At 37.0% G+C, this 21468-nt stretch overlaps 1 protein-coding gene across 7 annotated transcripts in view; it reads left to right on the top strand.

Moving 5' to 3' along the window:
* Positions 1–21468, top strand: part of CCDC30 (coiled-coil domain containing 30) — a 119872-nt gene that overhangs the window by 11753 nt on the left and 86651 nt on the right. For 5 of the 7 annotated variants that reach the window (XM_070468330.1, XM_070468328.1, XM_070468333.1 and 2 more), the window contains 4 exons: positions 1760–1880; positions 8720–8907; positions 18822–18911; positions 20204–20357. In XM_070468330.1, coding sequence (XP_070324431.1) covers positions 1760–1880; positions 8720–8907; positions 18822–18911; positions 20204–20357 — 553 coding nt within the window. Of the gene's footprint in view, positions 1–1759; positions 1881–8719; positions 8908–9151; positions 10026–18821; positions 18912–20203; positions 20358–21468 lie in introns of those variants that run through there. The other 2 variants (XM_070468334.1, XM_070468332.1) reach the window with 2 other exon arrangements.

The following is a 21468-nucleotide window of genomic DNA, read 5'->3' as shown; positions in this document are numbered from 1 at the left end:
AGGTAATAAAAATAAGTAAAACAACTCTCTTTAATTCTTTGCTGATCCAACCTTTCCTTGCCTTGGAGGAATGGCTATTTACAGTGTATCTTTAAGTATTAAGCTCAACAGCAGTTAAACATCACTGTGATTTGATTAACAAGGGACATTTCATTGCTTCTCTAATGTTGGGCTTTATATCCTGTTTGCTACCTAGGCAGACATCTTCTTTAGTTTTATAAAGTGCCGTTTTGCTATTTGGTATTTCTCGAAAACCACACAAAAGAAAGAAAGGGGAAAAAAAAGAAAAAAAACTAAAGCAAATGAGCCACCTCAAGAAATATTTTTGACAAAGTCCTTGAGTGTACAACCAGCCTCTTCTGCTTGCCCAGTTAAGCTACTTTCTTTAAATGAGTTAATAAATTCTCTCAGGTCACTTGCAGATCACTCTATTGTGTTCTGACAGCTCAGTTCAGCTAACTTGTTGATTTTTAAAGTTAACTCTTAGATGGCAGTCTGATTTCCAAACTCTTAAGAGGGCAATTAGCATAGTAGACCATAAAATTTAACGTTAGGCAGATTAGGGTGAAAAATTGCCTTTGGCACTGACTCTCTTGTGTTCACCTTGAGCAAGTTACTTCTTTGAGCTTAAAATTTCTCCTCTGTAGTTTAGAGCTGATAATAACTCCTTAAAAACGATTTGTGAGGTATACACACAATGTGTATCAAACATTTCACATATGTTCTTGGCACCCACCAAGTATTTGATAAGTACTTGGCACCCACCAAGTACTAGAAATAGATAGTACTGTTCCTGCCATTTTAAAGAGAAGGAAACTGAATCATACCAGGAAGTGATAAAGTCGGGCTTCAGTTCTGTGTTCCTTCTACTATACCATTCAGCTTTTTGTTCATATTCTGAGCAGTTGTCCCCAGAAGGCTTCAACACAATTCAGCAAGATGCAGTTACTTTGGTAGTCTACTTCTAAACAGTTTGGCCTAGTGTGAAGTCCAGCTCCTCCCTTTGTCTTGCTCGACAATGTAACTCCCTCAGCCTCTCTCAACCTCCTCCCTCACCTATAAAGGAGAAGATAACAGTGTCCTAGGACTGTGGTGAAAACTCAGTATTTGACGTCCTTAACAGAGTACCTGGAGCATATAGTTTGCTTTCAACCTATTATTATTAGCCACATAGAAGTGCCTTTTGTGAAGCTGCCCTATTAATCAGAAACTATTTTTAAAGAATACCCAACAGTTTATTGTAATAAAACTCCAATCAACATTTCATCATTTTTTAACACCTTAAAAAATAATTTATGTAATAATTTTAATTTGAATTAATAGTTAATTAAAACAAGCAATTATTATGAATGAAAAAAATTTTAGACACCGTAATCATGAGTTTTGCTTAAGAGTATAAATAATTATTGTGTAGATATTTCTCTGTCCCTGAGTATCATGACAGTATTTCCTAAGCCATAGATAAGGAGACTTGATTTGAAACCTGAGTTGTTAATGGAAAAAAAATCAGAGATTGTGATTTTCTCAGAAATTTGTGGTGATGTGTCATCCTATCTGTGGGGAAACAGCGTCTGATAACATGACAACAGGAAGTTTAGGGAGAGACATCAAATACTGAGGACATTAGATACTGAGTCCACGCTTAAGCAAAGCTGAGTTTTCTTTTATTTCTCACATTATAAACATTAATAGTATGGTGATCTCTTAATGACTCTTTGACTTAATAGTCTGGTAAGAAAATGTATTATTTTCTTCTTAGGTGGAAAACTATGCAAACCATGTCTGTGACTTACCAGAGGAAAAAGAAGCATTTTCTCATAGTTATGAAAGGGAACACAAACACCCTAGACATGAGTTTAAAGAGCTCCAACTCAAACCAGGTAATTTTTCCTTTTGTAAAAAATGTAAATTTTTTCTCTAATTCTAATAAGTAGAGTTTGAGAATTATAGAAAGTTCGGGAAATGTATAAAAACAGAAGGAAGGAAAAAAATTACTACATACCCTTCACCTCAAGAAAAGTATTTGTAATGTTTTAGGCTTATTTTCTGCCTATCTTTTTAAGGTATGTATTCTGAAATATCCTGAAATGTGTGTGAGAGAGTGCAGAATGGTTATTTTCTTTAATGTCAGTTACAACACTTACCGCCCTAGGTCATCCTTACCTGTGTCAGCTCTCCTAGGGCAGAGGTCACGTCCCAGTCTCCCTGGTTTCTGTGTTCTCAACAACTCCAGCCTTGTAAAGTACCTAGCATGTTAAGGGCTCAGGAAATGTTTATTAAGTACTGCAAAGCTACAAAGGAAGATACAGACAGGACCCCTTTAAAATATTGTATTTTTTTTTAACTCCATAAATTAGCTTTTATTATAATAGTCAGTATTTATTTAGGTTTCAATTCAGTTCAGTCACTGAGTCGTGTCCGATTCTTTGTGACCCCATGGACTGCAGCACGCCACGGGGTCATTTTACGCCAGTAAATATTTATAATTACCACACATTTATTATTTTCTTTGCTTAGCATTTTTCTTTCATTTCAGATATCCTATATGGAATCATTTTCCATTTTTTCATTTTAGAACTTTCTTTCACAAGGGTCCGTGATGGACAGTTTTCTGTATTTTAAATCTCAGGTACAGAGTGAATTGAGCTAATCATAAGATGTAATTCATTTGTGCTTCACTCTAGTTTCATTTTTCCCCCCTTTTTTGTTTTCCATTGGATAACTGGGTTTTCTTCTGCTGCCTCAAAAGCTTGCATTCTAGTTTTGTTCATATTCTGGTTGCATTTTAGGAATTTTTAATTTTTCCTGGCATTTTTAGTTTTTCTCAGCTGCAAGGTCACTGAGTGCTCTAATCTGCCTTACTGTAAGAAGCAAAAGCTCCTCTGTGTTCTGTTACTAGAATAAATTAATTAGCTCATGAAGGATTGGGAAATAGGGCAGTAATGTCACTACAATGGGAGTTACATGTGGAAGTTCACATACCCTTTTCCCCAGCGTATTAATGATTTGTAAACCCCAGCATATTAATGATTTGGGTTCACCAGCAAGCCATGGAGTTTATACCTAAAGCCCACTCATCCCACTTTCCTCTTCTGAGCTGTTTGGCCACATATTTTGCCTTGAAAGTGCTTATTGCAAAGATATTCCTAGTCCTTTTCATTTTGCCTTTTTTTTTACCCTGCAGACTCAGCTCCTTCTTGATCTCATCTTTACAGCAAACCTGATTTTTAAAAAGAAGACAGAGTCCTCTATTTGCTATGTATCTGTGTATGTGTGCTCAGTCGTAGTCTGACTCTTTGCAATTCCATAGACTGCAGCTACCAGGCTTCTCCATCCATGAAATTTTCCAGGCAAGAACACTGAAGTGGGAAGCCATTTCCTACTCTAGAGGATCTTCCTGACCCAGGGGTAGAACCCATGTCTCCTGCGTTGGCAGGCGGATTCTTTACCACTAGTGCCACCTGGGAATTCCCTGTATTTGCTGTGTTGTTCAGTTGTTCCGTCATGTCCAACTCTTTACTGCCCCATGGACTGCAGCCTGCCAGACTTCCCCGTCCTTCACTGTCTCCTGGAGTTTGCTCAAACTGAGTCAATGATGCCATCCAACCATCTCATCCTTTGTCACCCCCTTCTCCTCCTACCCTCAGTCTTTCCCAGCATCAGGGTCTTTTCCATTGAATTGACTCTTCACATCAAGTGGCTAAAGTATTGGAACTTCAGGTTCAGCATCGGTCCTTCCAATGAATATTCAGGATTGATTTTCTTTAGGATTGACTGGTTTGATCTCCTTGCTGTCCAGAGGACTCTCAACAGTCTTCTCTGGCACCACAGTTCAAAAAAATCAGTTCTTTGGTGCTCAGCCTTGTTTATGGTCCAACTCTCACATCTGTACATGACTATAGGAAAAACCATAGCTTTGGTTATGCCTTTGTTGACAAAGTGATGTGTCTGCTTTTTAATATACTGTCTAGGTTTGTCATAGTTTTTCTTCCAAGGAGCAAGCGTCTTTTAATTTCATGGCTGTGGTCACCGTCTACAGTGATTTTGGAGCCCAGGAAAATAAAGTCTGCCACTGTTTCCATTGTTTCCCCATCAATTTGCTCTGAAGTGATGGGACCAGATGCCATGATCTTAGTTTTTTGAATGTTGAGTTTTAAGCCAGCTTTCTCACTCTCCTCTATCACCTTCATCAAGAAGCTCTTTAGTTCCTCTTCACTTGTGCCATTAGGGTGGTATCATCTGCATATCTGAGATTATTGATATTTCTCCTGACAATCTTGATTCCAGCTTGTGCTTCATCCAGCCAGGCATTTCACATGATGTACTCTGCATAGAAGTTAAATAAGCAGGGTGCCAATACACATCTTTGACGCACTCCTTTCCCGATTTGGAACCTGGCCACTGTTCCATGTCCAGTTCTAACTGTTGCTTCTTGACCTGCATACAGGTTTTTCAGAGGCAGGTAAGGTGGTTTGGTATTCCCATCTGTTTAAGAATTTTCCACAGTTTGTTGTGATCCACACAGTCAGAGACTTTAGCATAGTCATTGAAGCGAAGTAGATGTTTTTCTGGAATTCTCTTGCTTTTTCTATGATCCAACGGATGTTGGCAATTTGATCTCTGGTTCCTCTGCCTTTCCTCAATCCAGAGTATACATCTGGAAGTTCTTGGTTCATGTACTGTTGAAGCCTAGCTTGAAGGATTTTGAGCATTACGTTGCTAGCATGTGAAATGAGTGCAATTGTGCTATAGTTTGAACATTCTTTGACGTTGCCTTTCTTTGGCACTGGAATGAAAACTGGCTTTTTTCCATTCCTGTGGCCACTGCTGAGTTTTCCAAATTTGCTGGCATATTGAGTGCAGCGCCCTAACAGCATCATTTTTTAGGATTTGAAACAGCTCATTTGGCATTCTATCACCATCACTAGCTTTGTTCGTAATAGTGCTTCCTAAGGCCCACTTGACTTCACATTCCAGAATGTCTGGCTCTAGGTGAGTGATCACACCATCGTGGTTATCTGGGTCATTAAGACCTTTTTGTATAGTTCTTCTGTGTATTCTTGCCACCTCCTCTTAATATCTTCTATTTTTGTTAGGTCCATACCATTTCTGTCCTTTGTTTTGCCCATCTCTGCATGAAATGTTCCCTTGGTATCTCTAATTTTCTTGAAGAGGTCTCTAGTCTTTCCCATTCTATTTTCCTCTATTTCTTTATATTGTTTACTTATATTTGCTATAGTATTCCCTTAATTTTTTTAGGAATTTGACATATCTCTTTAATGAACTGATATAATTAGGATTCTCAGTGTTTTTTATAGCATTAACTATGCAATGATAAAGGTTTTGAGTGCTCCAAGCCAACATTTTTCCATAAGCTGCATTATTTTTAGTAAGCATTTTTGTGAAATACAGATTCCCTTGTTTATTTTAGGAACACATATGTCAATCACATCAGAAATGTGTCTGTAATTAAAGGATGTCTTTTGAAGGTGGAACAAACATGATTTGATAATGTCTTTTTTGGAGCCCTATACCAAGTCTTCCCTTGGGGCTTCCCTTGTAGCTCAGTTGGTAAAGAATCTGCCTGCAATGCAGGAGACCTGGGTTCGATCCCTGGGTTGGAAAGATCCCCTGAAGAAGGAAATGGCAACCCACTCCAGTATTCTTACCTGGAGAATCCCACAGACAGAGGAGTCTGGCGGGCTATACAGCCCATGGGGTCGCAAGAGTTGGACATGACTTAGTGACTAAGCCACCACCATACCAAGGTCATGGGCTTCCCTGGTGGCTCAGATGGTAAAAAAAAAGTCTGCCTGCAGTATGGGAGACCTGGGTTCGATCCCTGGATTAGGAAGATCCCCTGGAAGAGGGCATGGCAACTCCAGTATTCTTGCCTGGAGGATCCCCATGAACAGAGAAGCCTGGCAGGTGACTAAACACAGCACAGCACATACCAAGGTCACATATTTCATGTTGGGTGGGAGAAAAAGAGAGAAATTACTGGTGACCCCAAGCTCTTTGGCGTGAGCAGTTGGAATACTGGAGATCCTAACTACTCAGATGGGGTAGATGTGGGAGGTCCTATTTAGGGAGGACAGTAAAGAGTTTGCTCTTGGACATCTGCATCTGGATGTGGATATTAGACATCTGAGTGGAAAGGTCAAATAGGCAATTTTGTTTATGTCTGGAATGCATTGTGAACTAGAGATGTAAATTTGGGAGTCATCAGGTATAGCAAATACTTAAAGCCTTAGGATGATAGGAGATACCCTAGGGAGTGAAAAGAGTTTCAGGGCTGGGCCCTGATGTGTTCCCTTGTTCAGAGGTAAGAAGTCAGCAAAGGAGTCTGAGGAGGAGAGGCATGAAAGGTAAGAGAAAACTAGCAGAGTGTGGTGCCCGAGGTGAGAAATGAGGAAGGTGTTTTCAGAAAAGGTAATGAACAATTAATAGGCTATGTGGAGTGAGGCAGGAGATTGACCATGGATCTGGTCACGTGGAGCTCATTGTGTTTTTGAGGAGAGCTGTTTCTGTGGAGCAGTGGATACAAAAGCCAATGCGTGAATTCAGGAAAGAATGATAGGAGAAGGAGGGGACATGGCTGTGGCTGATCCTTTCTTGAAGTTGTGCGGCAAAGAGGAATGAAGAAATGGTGAAGGAGCTGGAGGGCGACACGCGTGTGAAGCAAAATTTTTGTGCTTTTCATTACCTTGTTTTTACTTTTATTTATTTTTTTTTAACTTTTCATTTTTTAATTTTTTGTGTATGCTGTGTGCAGCATACAGGATCTCAGTTTCCCATCCAGGGATCGAACCCATGTCCCCTACATGGAAGTGTGGAGTCCTAACCACTGGACCACTAGGGAAGTCCCTATGACTGTTGTTTTTAATGGGAGATATTATACCATGTCTCTAAGATGAATAGTTGGGAAGAAAGCTCCATGAGGCAGCAGAGATAAGAGTCAACTGCAGGAGCTTTTTTTTTTTTTTTTTTTTTTGAGAGGAGAAGGAATGAGATCCAGTGCATAAGGAGAGGGGCTGGCCTTAGGAACAAGGGTAGCTTGTTTAATCTCACAAGAAGGAAGAGTACCGGAGAGCTGGCAGATTTGGTAAGGGGAGCTAGTGGGAGCTCTTTTCGGAGTACTTCTCTTTTCTCAGTGAAATAAGAAGTCAGGTGTTCTTATGGGATGGGATGAGAAGTGAGGATGGGAAGGAGGTATTAGAGATTTGATGAGAGAGGAGGATGAAATAATGGTTTAGGTCTCTAGAAAATGAGAGAGAAAGACAAGCAGGGGAATGCAGTAGGATTGCTGAGCAGCAGTAGGGGCCCACTCAAGGTTGGTTGGTAGTCATGTGTTTGAAATGAAACCAAGCACTGTCTGTGCAGTGTTCTCCAGCTCCATTCAGCTTCTGGAGTGCACTGGTGAAGTGCTGGGTTTAAACAGGTTGAAGTTTTGTCACCAAGTATAATGGAAGGAAAGGAGGCAAGAGAATTGTGAATGTTTTCAGGGGAGTGATTTTAATGATGGGCTGTAGAATCTAAGCTGGGTAAGAAAGGAAATGAGAATAGGGATAGCATAAGGAACGTTGAAAAGTCTTTATAGTAAATGGATGGTAGTTTCCAGTATGGTCAAAAATTGTTGAAATTGAGCTGCTAGTACAAAGAGGTGGGAGGGATGATTGGAGAATAGGATGTTTGAAATTGAGGCTAGGGTGAGGCTATAGAAACTATACAGGTTAATGACAAGGTCTAGGGAATTACTACAGAGTAGGTGACTGAGATGGGATAGAGGACCAGATTTTTGGAAGTTAGCTGGTAAAAGAACTGAAAGGACAGGCTCCTGGAATATAATCATTTACCTGAATATTGAAAGCATCAAGAATTTCGGCAGGATCAGCTGAGTGACTATGGACAGATTTCTTGGTGCCTGAGCCCTCATTTCTTACAAGTGATAATATGATTCCTACCTCACTGGATTAAATAAGATAAATTTATCTCAAATGCTTAGTATAATACCTGCCACAAGAGCAAACACTAACTGAAACAACAATACACTTTAAAAGTTATGCAAGGACAAATTTTAAACTTACATAGGTAGTAAGAATATCTAGAATACCAACCTAGACAGCATATTAAAAAGCAGAGACATTACTTTGCCACCAAAGGTCCATCTAGTCAAAGCTATGGTTTTTCCTGGAGTCATGTATGGATGTGAGAGTTGGACTATAAAGAAAGCTAAGTGCCGAAGAATTGATGCTTTTGAATTGTGGTGTTGGAGAAGACTCTTGAGAGTCCAAGGACTGCAAGGAGATCCAACCAGTCAATCCTAAAGGAAATCAGTCCTAAATATTCATTGGAAGGACTGATGTTGAAGCTGAAACTCTAGTACTTTGGCCACCTGATGCGAAAAACCAATTCATTGGAAAAGACCCTGATGCTGGGAAAGATTGAAGGCTGGAGGAGAAGGGGACGACAGAGGATAAGGTGGTTGGATGGTAACACCAACGCAGTGGACATGAGTTTGAGTAGGCTTCGGGAGTTGGTGATGGACAGGGAAGCCTGGCCTGCTGCAGTCCATGGGGTTGCAGAGTCAGACACAACTGAGCAACTGAACTGAACTGAAGAATATCTACTGCTTTTGAGAACCTTTTCCCACTACTTTTAGTTATTTGCCTGCATTTCTTGTAATTTCAGTATTGTTTCTGCTATTTCTTCCTAACAGAAATGCAAACAAAGGAAGTTGAAATGTATCAAGAAGCCTTGTCTACAGTGGCTCTGAGCAGCCCCCGTGAACAGATCACACACTTAATCATGGAAAGAAGTACACTCTTGAGAAAACTGGAACTTGGGAACCCCAAGCCAGAACCACAAAGATGTCTGAGCCATAACCTGCAGAAAGGTTTTCCCCAGGTATTCCAAAATTAACTACAGAATTGAATAAGAAGCAGGCCAGTTGAAGAATGCATGTATTTATTTAAGAATGCATGCATCAATTCTTTCATACATTAAAATATCAGGAAGCCAATTTTGATAGCACTTAAGAATATAGACTTTAGGTTTGAATGGACCTGCTCTGCCCCTTGTGAGCAGTATGTCCTTGAATAAATTACTTAATTTTTGTGAGCCTCAATGTCATAATCTGTAAAATCTACTCCACAAGATGATCATGAAAATGAAATGAGATTGCTTCATATATGTATAGCTTTAAAATGAAACCCCACATGTTAATTAGCATTTTTATTGTTGAGAACCTATTGTGTGCCAGGCTTTGTGCTAGTAGATGTAGGAACAAAGTCAAATTAAATGTGATCTGGACTTGCAAGGAAAGAAAAATGAAAGAAATAAATGAAGCTAATGAAGGACAGAAATAAACTAGTGGTTATAACTCAGTGTGCAAAGTTCTTTAGTAAAATGAGGCACAGAAGGCTAAGAGAACCTGGGGGTTCTCAGTCAGGATGGATAGAAAAGACTTCCAGAAGAAGTGGTATTGAGTAGCATTTTGAAAGCTGAGTAGATGTGAGCTGGATGAAGAAGAAGCGAAAGGCATTTCTGGCAGAGAAGACAGTGCATAATAAATACTGGTTCAGGTGAGTCAGTGCTGAGAAATGCACCTGGAGATATTTTCAGAAACCACTTCATGGTGAGACTCATATGCTAAACTAGAGAGTTTAGACTCAGCACCCAGCAGTGTTCCTGGAGCATACTAGAGGCATAAAAATATTTCAAATTGACTAATAACTGACTGCTGTAAAAGATCTGGAGAGTCACTAAATGATTTTAAGAGAAGAGTAACATGCACTTACGCATGGCATGATCTGATTTGTGTTTTAGAAAAATCACTCTGGCCATCGTGGAGAGATGGATTGGCAAGGGGCCATATTGGAAGCTGGGGTTTCAGGAGATGTTAAATAATAAATAATTAAAGAATGAGAACCAAAAACAAGACTCAGAGTGTAAATGAAGAAGGGAAGATGAACTAAGGAGTTATGAAGGAGATGGAATCTATAAAACAAATTGGTGTTTTGAAGGTGAAATCTTAGATGATCTTAAGGCTAAGATCATAGTTCACTTAGATCACTACTAAGTCATAGTTTTACAACTCATGGACAGGAAGAATTAAAACAGACAGTACAAAGGATTTTGTTATTATAATATGTAATTCATAACATTTCTGTGACACTCCCGTTTATATTTTTGTTTAAGCTAATGTTGTCATTTCCCTGAGCATAAAGTAATCAGTAGAGTCACTTTTTTGTAGAAATTGACAAGTTGATTCTAAAATGGATAAGGAAGGCAAGGGAACTAGAATAGCCAAAACAACTTTGAAAAAGAACAAATTGGATGATACACTCTTCCCGCTTTCAAGACTTACCACAAAGCTGCAGTAATCAAGAAAGTGTGGTATTGGTGTAAAGGTAGATATATAGATCAATGGAACAAAATAAAGCCCTGTATCTGTATGGTAAATTGATTTTCAAAACAGGTGGGAAGGTAATTTAATGGGGAAAAGATGCGCTTTTCCACAAATGGTCCTGGAACAATTGGACAGGCATATGCAAAAAACAAACAGAAGAAACTCCCTCAACTCTATTGAGTTCCCTTCCCCACTGGTAAAGGAGGGAGTCCCTACCCTAAATACTATGAGATAGTCAAACACATGATACCCAGCATTGGACAGAGATGTGGCTGTTAGTTAATCACATAGACTCACAGCCCAGGGGTGGACGCTGCCTGTCAGGCAGGGCCGCAGGGGGTTGTATTCAGGAACAGAGTGAACTCACAGGACCCACGGGAGACAAACTTTGTGGTGACAGTAGGAGAGGCGCTCCTTTGTTCCTCTGGGAGGATATGACTAGCTTGTTTAAAACATTCCATGAGTTGGCAGCGAAATGACAATTGTTAAATAGCTGAGGACCAGGTGGAGTATAGCTGTTCGGGCTGAGAGGGGAACTAGCTGGGTAGGGAATCTTTCCTGTTAGATGGGGGTATATCTGGCAAAAGCAGAGGAATTCATGGTTAGGCTTTTGGTGCACTGTGAGATACAACAGTGTGAAGGTAACACATGAAAATTTAGGCTTTATAGTACCTCTATCCTACCCATATACAACAATTAACTCAAAACAGTTCATAGATCATGTAGGAGATAAAATCTACAGAAGAAAATTTTAGTGACCTTGGATTTGGAAAGATTTTTATCAGACAGGAAGAGCACAGAGTATGAAATTGGATTTTATAAAAATTCAGAATGTTTGCTCTTCAAAAAACAAAATAAAAGAGGAAGGCACAGACTGGGAGATAATATTTTTTTTAAAATGTGTCCAACAAAATCTATCTAAATATATAAATAAATCTTATAGCTCAATAATAATAACACATACAACCCATTTTTGAAGTTTTGGCCACAGCAATCAGAGCAGAAAAAGAAGTAAAAGGAAGCCAGATAGGAAAAGAAGAAGTGAAACTCTCGCTGTTTGCAGATGACATGATCCTCTACATAGAAAACCCTAAAGACTCTACCAGAAAATTACTAGAGCTAATCAACGAATACAGTAAAGTTGCAGGATATAAAATTAACACACAGAAATCCCTTGCATTCCTATATACTAACAATGAGAAAACAGAAAGAGAAATTAAGGAAAAAATACCATTCACCATTGCAACAAAAAGAATAAAATACTTAGGAGTATATCTACCTAAAGAAACAAAAGACCTATACATAGAAAACTATAAAACACTGATGAAAGAAATCAAAGAGGACACAAACAGATGGAGAAACATACCGTGTTCATAGATTGGAAGAATCAATACTGTCAAAATGGCTATTCTACCCAAAGCAATCTATAGATTCAATGCAATCCCTATTAAGCTACCAATGGTATTTTTCACAGAACTAGAACAAATAATTTCTCAATTTGTATGGAAATACAAAAAACCTCGAGTAGCCAAAGTAATCTTGAGAAAGAAGAATGGAACTGGAGGAATCAACCTGCCTGACTTCAGGCTCTACTACAAAGCCACAGTCATCAAGACAGTATGGTACTGGCACAAAGACAGAAATATAGATCAATGGAACAGAATAGAAAGCCCAGAGATAAATCCACGAACCTATGGCCACCTTATCTTCAACAAAGGAGGCAAGGATATACAATGAAAAAAAGACAACCTCTTTAACAAGTGGTGCTGGGAAAACTGGTGAACCACTTGTAAAAGAATGAAACTAGAACACTTTCTAACACCATACACAAAAATAAACTCAAAATGGATTAAAGATCTAAATGTAAGACCAGAAACTATAAAACTCCTAGAGGAGAACATAGGCAAAACACTCTCCGACAAAAATCACAGCAGGATCCTCTATGACCCACCTCCCAGAATATTGGAAATAAAAGCAAAAATAAACAAATGGGACCTAATGAAACTTAAAAGCTTTTGCACAACAAAGGAAATGATAAGCAAGGTGAAAAGACAGCCCTCAGATTGGGAGAAAATAATAGCAAATGAAGCAACAGACAAAGGACTAATCTCAAAAATATACAAGCAACTGCTGCAGCTCAATTCCAGAAAAATAAATGACCCAATCAAAAAATGGGCCAAAGAACTAAACAGACATTTCTCCAAAGAAGACATACAGATGGCTAACAAACGCATGAAAAGATGCTCAACATCACTCATCATCAGAGAAATGCAAATCAAAACCACAATGAGGTACCATTACATGCCAGTCAGGATGGCTGCTATCCAAACGTCTACAAGCAATAAATGCTGGAGAGGGTGTGGAGAAAAGGGAACCCTCTTACACTGTTGGTGGGAATGCAAACTAGTACAGCCGCTATGGAGAACAGTGTGGAGATTTCTTAAAAAACTGGAAATAGAACTGCCATATGACCCAGCAATCCCACTCCTGGGCATACACACTAAGGAAACCAGATCTGAAAGAGACACGTGTACCCCAATGTTCATCGCAGCACTGTTTATAATAGCCAGGACATGGAAGCAACCTAGATGCCCATCAGCAGATGAATGGATAAGGAAGCTGTGGTACATATACACCATGGAATATTACTCAGCCTTTAAAAAGAATTCATTTGAATCATGAGATGGATGAAACTGGAGCCCATTATACAGAGTGAAGTAAGCCACAAAGATAAAGACCATTACAGCATACTAACACATATATATGGAATTTAGAAAGATGGTAATGGTAATCCTATATGCAAAACAGAAAAAGAGACACAGATGTACAGAACAGACTTTTGGACTCTGTGGGAGAAGGCGAGGGTGGGATGTTTCGAGAGAACAGCATCGAAACATGTATATTATCTAGGGTGAAACAGATCACCAGCCCAGGTTGGATGCATGAGACAAGTGCTTGGGCCTGGTGCATTGGGAAGACTCAGAGGGATCGGGTAGAGAGGGAGGTGGGAGGGGAGATCGGGATGGGGAATACATGTAAATCCATGGCTGATTCATGTCAATGTATGACAAAAACCACTACAATATTGTAAAGTAATTAGCCTCCAACTAATAAAAATAAATGAAAAAAAAGGGCAAAAAATTTAAAAAGCAACTGTATCAGAGAAGATATACAGTAGTAAATAAGCACATGAAATAATGCTTAAATTCATTTACTATTAGGAAAACACAAAAATCACGAGTCACCACTATCAATTTATCAATATCAATGAATGCCCAGAATTAAAGACTAACCATATGAAGTATTGTTGACAATGTGAAGCAACTATAATCCTCATATTCTACTGATGGGAATATAAAATGATATTGCCACTTTGAAAATTGCTTAGCATTGTCTTAAAAAGTTAAACATGCAACTGTTACATTCCACTCGTGGGAATATACCAAGAGAACTGAAAGCATGTGCCCGTGTAAAGAGTTACACATGTCACAGCAACTTTCATTGTATAATCAGCTCAAATGTTCATCAACAGGTAAATGTATAGATCTATAGAATGGAATATTACTTTATAATAAAAAATAAAAAATACACAACAAAACAGATATATCTCAATTATCTGAGTGAAATAAGCCAGACCAAAAAGAGTTCATAGTCTATGGTTCCATTTGTATAAAGCGGTAGGAAATGCAAACTGGTCTATAATAACAGAAACAGGTCAGTGGTTGTCTGAGGACCTTGTTGGGAAAGACTAAATTTAAGAAAGCATATGAAACTTTTGCCTGTGGTGGATATTTTCATTATCTTGATTGTGCTGTTGGTTTCATGAATGTATACCTGTAACAAAAAATTGTACTCCTGACCTGCATACAGATTTCTCAAGAGGCAGGTCAGGTGGTCTGATATTCCCATATCTTTAAGAATTTTCCACAGTTAAAAAGCCAACAAAAAAATAAAAACTAATGTTAAGTAAAATGTAGTTCATATGTAGATCAGGCCTTGCAAAACTTCTTGGGCTTTCAAGTCATCATATGTGGTCCCATTTTGGTAGGAATGATTCTCTCATCTACTTAATGCACAGGTTAGTTCAACATTAGTCTATGTAAAATATAACTGGGGAGGCAATGAAATTTTTACAAGCTACAATTCATGATAATAAGATCCTTGCAATTTTTTAAAGTTTTTTAAAGGTATAATCAATATACAATAAACTGAACATATTTACAGTGTATATTTTTTTGTTACATGTGTACATTCATGAAACCAACAGCACAATCAAGATAATGAAAATATCCACCACAAGCAAAAGTTTCATATTTAAGTTTCCTTAATTTATTCTTTCCCAACATGGTCCTCAGAACCACTGACCTGTTTCTGTTATTATAGACCAGTTTACATTTCCTACCGCTTTATACAAATGGAGCCATAGACTATGAACTCTTTTTGGTCTGGCTTATTTCACTCAGATAATTGAGATATATCTGTTTTGTTGTGTATTTTTTATTATAAAGTAATATTCCATTCTATAGATCTATACATGCAGGTCAGGAAGCACAGTTAGAACTGGACAAGGAACAACAGGCTGGTTCCAAACAGGAAAAGGAGTACGTCAAGGCTGTATATCGTCACCCTACTTATTTAACTTATATGCAGAGTATATCATGAGAAACGCTGGGCTGGAGGAAGCACAAGCTGAAATCAAGACTGCCGGGAGAAATATCAATAACCTCAGATATGCAGATGACACCACCCTTATGGCAGAAAGTGAAGAGAAACTAAAGAGCCTCTTGATGAAAGTGAAAGAGGAGAGTGAAAAAAGTTGGCTTAAAGCTCAACATTTAGAAAACTAAGATCATGGCATCTGGTCCCATCACTTCATGGCAAATAGATGGGTAGCAGTGGAAACAGTAGCTGACTTTATTGTTCTGGACTCCAGAATCACTGCAGATGGTGATTGCAGCCATGAAATTAAAAGACACTTACTCCTTGGAAGGAAAGTTATGACCAACCTAGACAGCATATTAAAAAGCAGAGACATTACTTTGCCAACAAAGGTCCATCTAGTCATGGTTATGGTTTTTCCAGTGGTCATGTATGGATGTGAGAGTTGGACTGTAAAGAAAGCTGAGTGCAGAAGAATTCATGGTTTTGAACTGTAGTGTTGGAGAAGACTCTTGGGAGTCCCTTGGACTGCAAGGAGATCCAACCAGTCCACGCTAAAGGAGATCAGTCCTGGGTGTTCATTGGAAGGACTGATGTTGAAGCTGAAACTGCAATACTTTGGCCACCTGATGCAAAGAGCTGATTCATTGGAAAAGACCCTGATCCTGGGAAAGATTGAGGGCAGGAGGAGAAGGGGACGACAGAGCATGAGATGGTTGGATGGCATCACTGACTCAATGGACATGGGTTTGGTGGACTCCGGGAGTTTGTGATGGACAGGGAGACCTGACATGCTGCTGTTCATGGGGTTGCAAAGAGTCGGACACAACTGAGTGACTGAACTGAAATGACTGATTGGCTTTTTAACTTAATACAGGCACATAGTAAAAAAAAAAAAAAAAAGGATTCAAGCAGTATAAAATAGGATGAAAAACAAGTTATCTTCTCATCCCAAATCCTCACTTCCATACTGCTAAGCAACCACTGCCAACAATTTTTTAACCTATCTTTCCGAAAAGTTTCCATTCTCTTAAAACTCAAATTATATTCCATTATGCCTATTGTTTTCACTTTCCGTATCAGTGTGTAGAGATTTTCCTTTGTCTTTTTGATAACATATATCCTTTAAATGGATATATCAGAATTTATTTAACCACTTTATTGTTGCATGGGGCAGAAGACAAAGAGATGACTTTTAATGCCAGGAATAATCAAAGTTTTTTTTTAAATATTTTACTGCAGAATATAATAGAATGTATGCAGAAAAATGGTAACACTTTAAAAATACAGTTTGACTAATAGTTGTTGAATAAACACCCATGTAACCACTGGTCCTATTAGGAATACAACATTGTCAACTGCCTAGAACATTTCTTATCTGGTCACAACCCCCTTCCTCTCCACAAAGATACGCATCCCTAAATAATATATATAGTAGTTTAGTTTTGTCTATTTTTGAACATTACATACCAGGAATGAACTTTGGGAAGTGCTTTTTTGTAAAACGTTATGTTTATATTATTTATTTTTAATCAGGTTGTCACTGCTATATATTATTCCATCATGTGAATATACAACAGGAGACTATCCATTCTATGCTAATTTGGGTTATTTCCAATTTATATCTATTTCTGAATGTATTTTAATTTTATCAGTTATGCTGCTGTGAGTATTCTTCTGTATGTGCATTCATTTGTATAGGGTATACCTAAGAGGAGATTTAGGAAATTATAGCGTATGTGGATCTTCAGCTTTACTAGATAATGTCAAACTTTCTTCTTAAAGTAGTGGTACCAGTTTATTCTGGCACTAGTATTGTATGAGAATGCCTTTGCTTCTCATCAACACCTGATGTTTTCAGACTTTAAAATTTTTGCTGAACTACTAGGTGCATAACGATATCCCATATTGGTTTTAATTAGCATTTCCCTGATTACAAATGAATTTAGCATGATTATTTGTCACTTGAATTTCCTATTTTGTTGGTGGTTTTTCAGGTCTTTTGTCCACTAAAAAATTGAGTTGTCTGTCTCCATATTTACATGTATTGTCTATGTTCTGGTTTCAAGTCTTTTTATTGATTATGTGTGTCACAAATACTTTTTCCCCACTCTGTGACTTGTCTTTTTAATATTCTTAACAGTGTCTTTTAAGGAACAGAAGTTCTTAAATTTAACACTGTTCAATTTATCAATCATCTATTTTATAGTTAGTGTTTTTCTGTCCTGTTTAAGAAATTTTTTCCTTCTGGGATTTTGATTTTTGGTTGCATTGACTCTATAAATCTATTTGAGAGGAACTGGCTATCTTAAAATATTTATGTTATCTGTGATCATAGACTATCTCTTCATTTACTTTTTAATGTATATAAGTAAAGTTTTATCACTTTTTTCACAAAATCCTGCCCATTTTTTGTTATATTTATTGCTAGTTACTTCATATTTTTGGATGCTGTTAGTAGTAAATGCTGTATGTTTTTTGAGAATTTAATTTTCTAATTATCTATTGCTAGTATTAAAACTATAATTATTTTCATATATTGGCTATACTTAGCAATATTGCTAAAATTTTGCATTCATTTTAATAATTTATTTGAAGATTTTGTACTTTTTCCACCTGTATCTGAGAATAATGCTACTTTTGTGTCTTCCTCTCCCATCTTTATTCCTTTAAATTTCTTTACTTACCTTACTATACTGACTTGGATCTTTACTATTATCTTGAATAGCAGACATACTTGTCTTGTTAATGATATCAGAGAGAAAGTATTCAGCTATTCACTAGTATGATGTTTGATTAAGAGTTGCTGTTTTTCCAAAAAGTTGTCTGATTTTTGCAAAAGAGAGAGGTTAGATTTTTATTATTCATATTTTCTTTTACAGTTCTACAATTCCATCACAGTATTTTTTTTAAAATAAGTCGGGAGTTATGAGGATATATTAGAAAAGAAAATAAGTTATGTGGATTGTAAATGTTTTTATTAGTAAAATTCTATAAATAAAGCTATATTCTGTAAAAAAAAAAAAAAAAAGAAGAGTTGCTGTTTTTTAAAGATAGACTTTATTGAGTTAAGAAAGTTCTCTTTTATTCCTAATTTGTTCAGAGCTTCTATTAGGAATTAATGTTGACTTTAGAAAATGTTGAGTTTTTTCTACAGCTACTGAAATGATGAAGTCATTTAGAACTTTTACCTGTTAATGTGAGAATTTCATTGATTAAATTTTCTAATGTTAAACCTATATTGTATTCCTGGGATAAATCCAACTCCTTCATGATGTGTTATCCTTTCTAAATAGTAGATTCAGTTTGATAAACTTTTCTTTAAACTCTTGCATCTACGTTTATGAGGGAGGTGGCCCTGTAATTTTTCTTTTTGTGTTCCCTTTGTCAGGCTTTAATATCAAGGTCCATCTAGGCAGTGCTAGCCAGCCTTTTTTTCATTAAATTTCTATACTGAGATAATTTTTTCTATCACTCTCCCATGAAATCTTGATGGTACTGATATAAAGTAATTCTAAATATGTACCATAGGCGTCTGTACTTTGTACTTAAAAGGGTAAGATTTCCCCCGCTTAGGAATCAGTTTGAACTCCCCTGGAGGCAGTATTATCTCATTGAGAATGCATAGTCTAGCCTCATAAAATTGACTGGATTGTGCTCCTTCTTTCTCTACTTGATTATGTATTTTTTCATTTAAATGACATTTTTGTTCATGAAGCTGATTGATATAGTTTTCATTCACCTCACTTAGGAGAAACTTGAACAAACCCACCAGCCTCTGCAAAAGGAACATCAGAAACATCAAGGACCTGTGCATCAGTCTAAAAAAAGTCTGAGTGAGGTAAGAAAAAATTTACAATCTTTTGCTTAATAATAATAGGTAATTACAAGTTACTTTTACCTTGGAACTGTTTTGTTTGAATACATTAAAATGTATAAATCCATGCTGTAAAAGATATCAGTTGTGCATGAGAGTATTATGAACACATCATAGAAATTTGGGAAGAAAAAATAAATTATTTAACACAATAGCTGATTTTTATTGAATGTATCAAAATTTAAGCAATCAATATGTGTTATGTCCTTTGAAAAATCACCTTGGGACAGCAAACACTTCTTTCCAAATATATTTGAAGCTTCTTTTTGAGGGGAGGTCCTTTAAAATGTGTAGCACATTATTTTAAATATAAGTAATTCTCTTTGTGGAAATTATTTTTGATCTAGGGAAATGTTATTAAGAGTTAAATCCAGTGAGTAAAGTATATATAGAGAATTTAACAGTGGGAAGCAACCAAGATAAATATATGTGGATGAAACCATAGTATTATTTTCAATAGCAAAAATGGAAAACTACCAAAATGTTGAAATGATTATATAAATTATGCTGCACCCACTGGTACATTATATAGCCTCTAAAAATTATCATTATAAATCTATATAGCAATGTAGAAAAATATTCCTCATATAATGTTAAATGAAAAAGCCAGACAGAAATGTGTACATAGATTGAGATTATGACTATGTAAAAAATGTATGTAAATGAAAAATACTGCAAGGAAATACACCAGTAAGCCGAAAGTAGTTTTGTTATGAAGATTGCACTAATATTTGGTTGTTTTCTTCCTTTTTAGAAAAATTTGTATAATGAAATTATATTCATATATGAAATACATATCTTGGGGATCAAAAGCCAAATATAATTGAGATTGAATTTCTCACTTAGCTTTTAAAATGCTTTAAAAATAGTTGTAGGAAAGGAGCTCTAAACATGAATTGAGCCTTAATTGTTCCAACTTTGAAATTAAATAAAATTTAATGTAAAGGCATTTTACAAGCTGTATTTAATTACCATACATGAGGACTATTTTCCCTCTTTTTTGCCAAAGATTATTTTTGTGATTGAATTTCTAGTTTTTGAAATAATTATATAACCATAATCTCTTAAGTAGGTTAGGTTTGAAGGTGAAATTGTATAAAAACAATAAAGTATCACCAATTTTATATGGTTCAACCTAATAAAAGAAATGCACATAAATAATCTACTCTTCTTTATTGGCTTTCTAACACTTATAGGGCAATATCCTAAGAATATATTTACTTTTCAGTGTACTCCTAATGACAGTTTTATTTCAGTCCCATAATGAAGATCCAGAAAAAGATAAAACACCACAAAACTGCAGAGAGAGAGATTTGGAGCAAGTAGCACGGAAGCTGGAGATGGCCCATGAAGAGATCCGAAGGCTCACCGATGAGCTGCAAGGGAAGGAGAAGGTACAGAGTAAATTAGGTAAGCGGTGGCGACAGATGAACATTTCTGACCATGTTTTACATGTAATGGTCCTACTAAGGGTAAAACACAAGTGCACTGAGAAAATAAATCTTCTAAGATAAACACATAAACGTCTGATATGTAGTCCCATTTTCTACGGTGTCCAGAAATTTTTGTTGAAGCATATCATAACTACCGAAAGGTGTACAACTCCAATACACCACCCAGTGCAAGACATTTCCAGGACTCCAGAAACTCTGTTTCTTCTCCCTATGTCTACATACTCTCTCCTCCCCCAAAGTAATGACTAGTCCTAACTTTTAAGGCTGTTTCTGAGTTTTAACTACAGAAAGTATACATTCTTTAGCTTGTTTCTTTTGTACAATATTATATTTGTGAGATTCATTCATGTTGTTGCATGTGGCAGTAATTTGTTCACTTTTGCTGTTTGTACTCTAGTATTTCATTGAATAAACATACTCCATTTATTTTATTTATCCCTTCTACTGTTGATAGACATTTATGTTGTTTCCAGTTGCGGTCTATTATGAACGGTGCTGCTCTAAGTATTCTTGTCCTTATCTATATGTTTCTGATCATGATATACCTGAGTAGAATTATCAGATTGGATGGTTAAGGATTTGTTCTGTGTTGGTAGATTACTGCCATGCTGTCTTTCAAATACTTGTATTAATTTAAGCTCTGCTCAGTTGTGTATGAGTTGTTAGTTACTTCACATTCTTTGTCAGTGCTTGGTGTCATCAATCTTATTAATTTTACCTTTTCTGGTGAGTTATGTAGTAGTATTTAACTGTGGCTTTACTTAACATTTCCCTGACAGTTAACAATGTTGAAAATCCTTTCATATGTTTGTTGTCATTGTTGCTTATTTTAGGTATCAGTTCAGTTCAGTTCAATTGCTCAGTCATGTCCAATTCTTTGAGACCCCATGGACTGCAGTACCCCAGGCCTCCCTGCCCATCACCAACTCCCAGAGTTTACGCAAACTCATGTCCATTGAGTTGATGATGCCATCCAAGCATCTCATACTCTGTCTTCCCCTTCTCCTCCCACCATCAATCTTTCCCAGCATTAGGGTCTTTTCCAGTGAGTCAGTTCTTCGCATCAG

Source organism: Odocoileus virginianus, chromosome 5 (assembly GCF_023699985.2).
Source record: "Odocoileus virginianus isolate 20LAN1187 ecotype Illinois chromosome 5, Ovbor_1.2, whole genome shotgun sequence".
NCBI classification, from domain to species: domain Eukaryota; kingdom Metazoa; phylum Chordata; class Mammalia; order Artiodactyla; family Cervidae; genus Odocoileus; species Odocoileus virginianus.
Note: the sequence above shows the minus strand (reverse complement) of the source record. Positions and strands in the feature narration are given on the sequence as shown.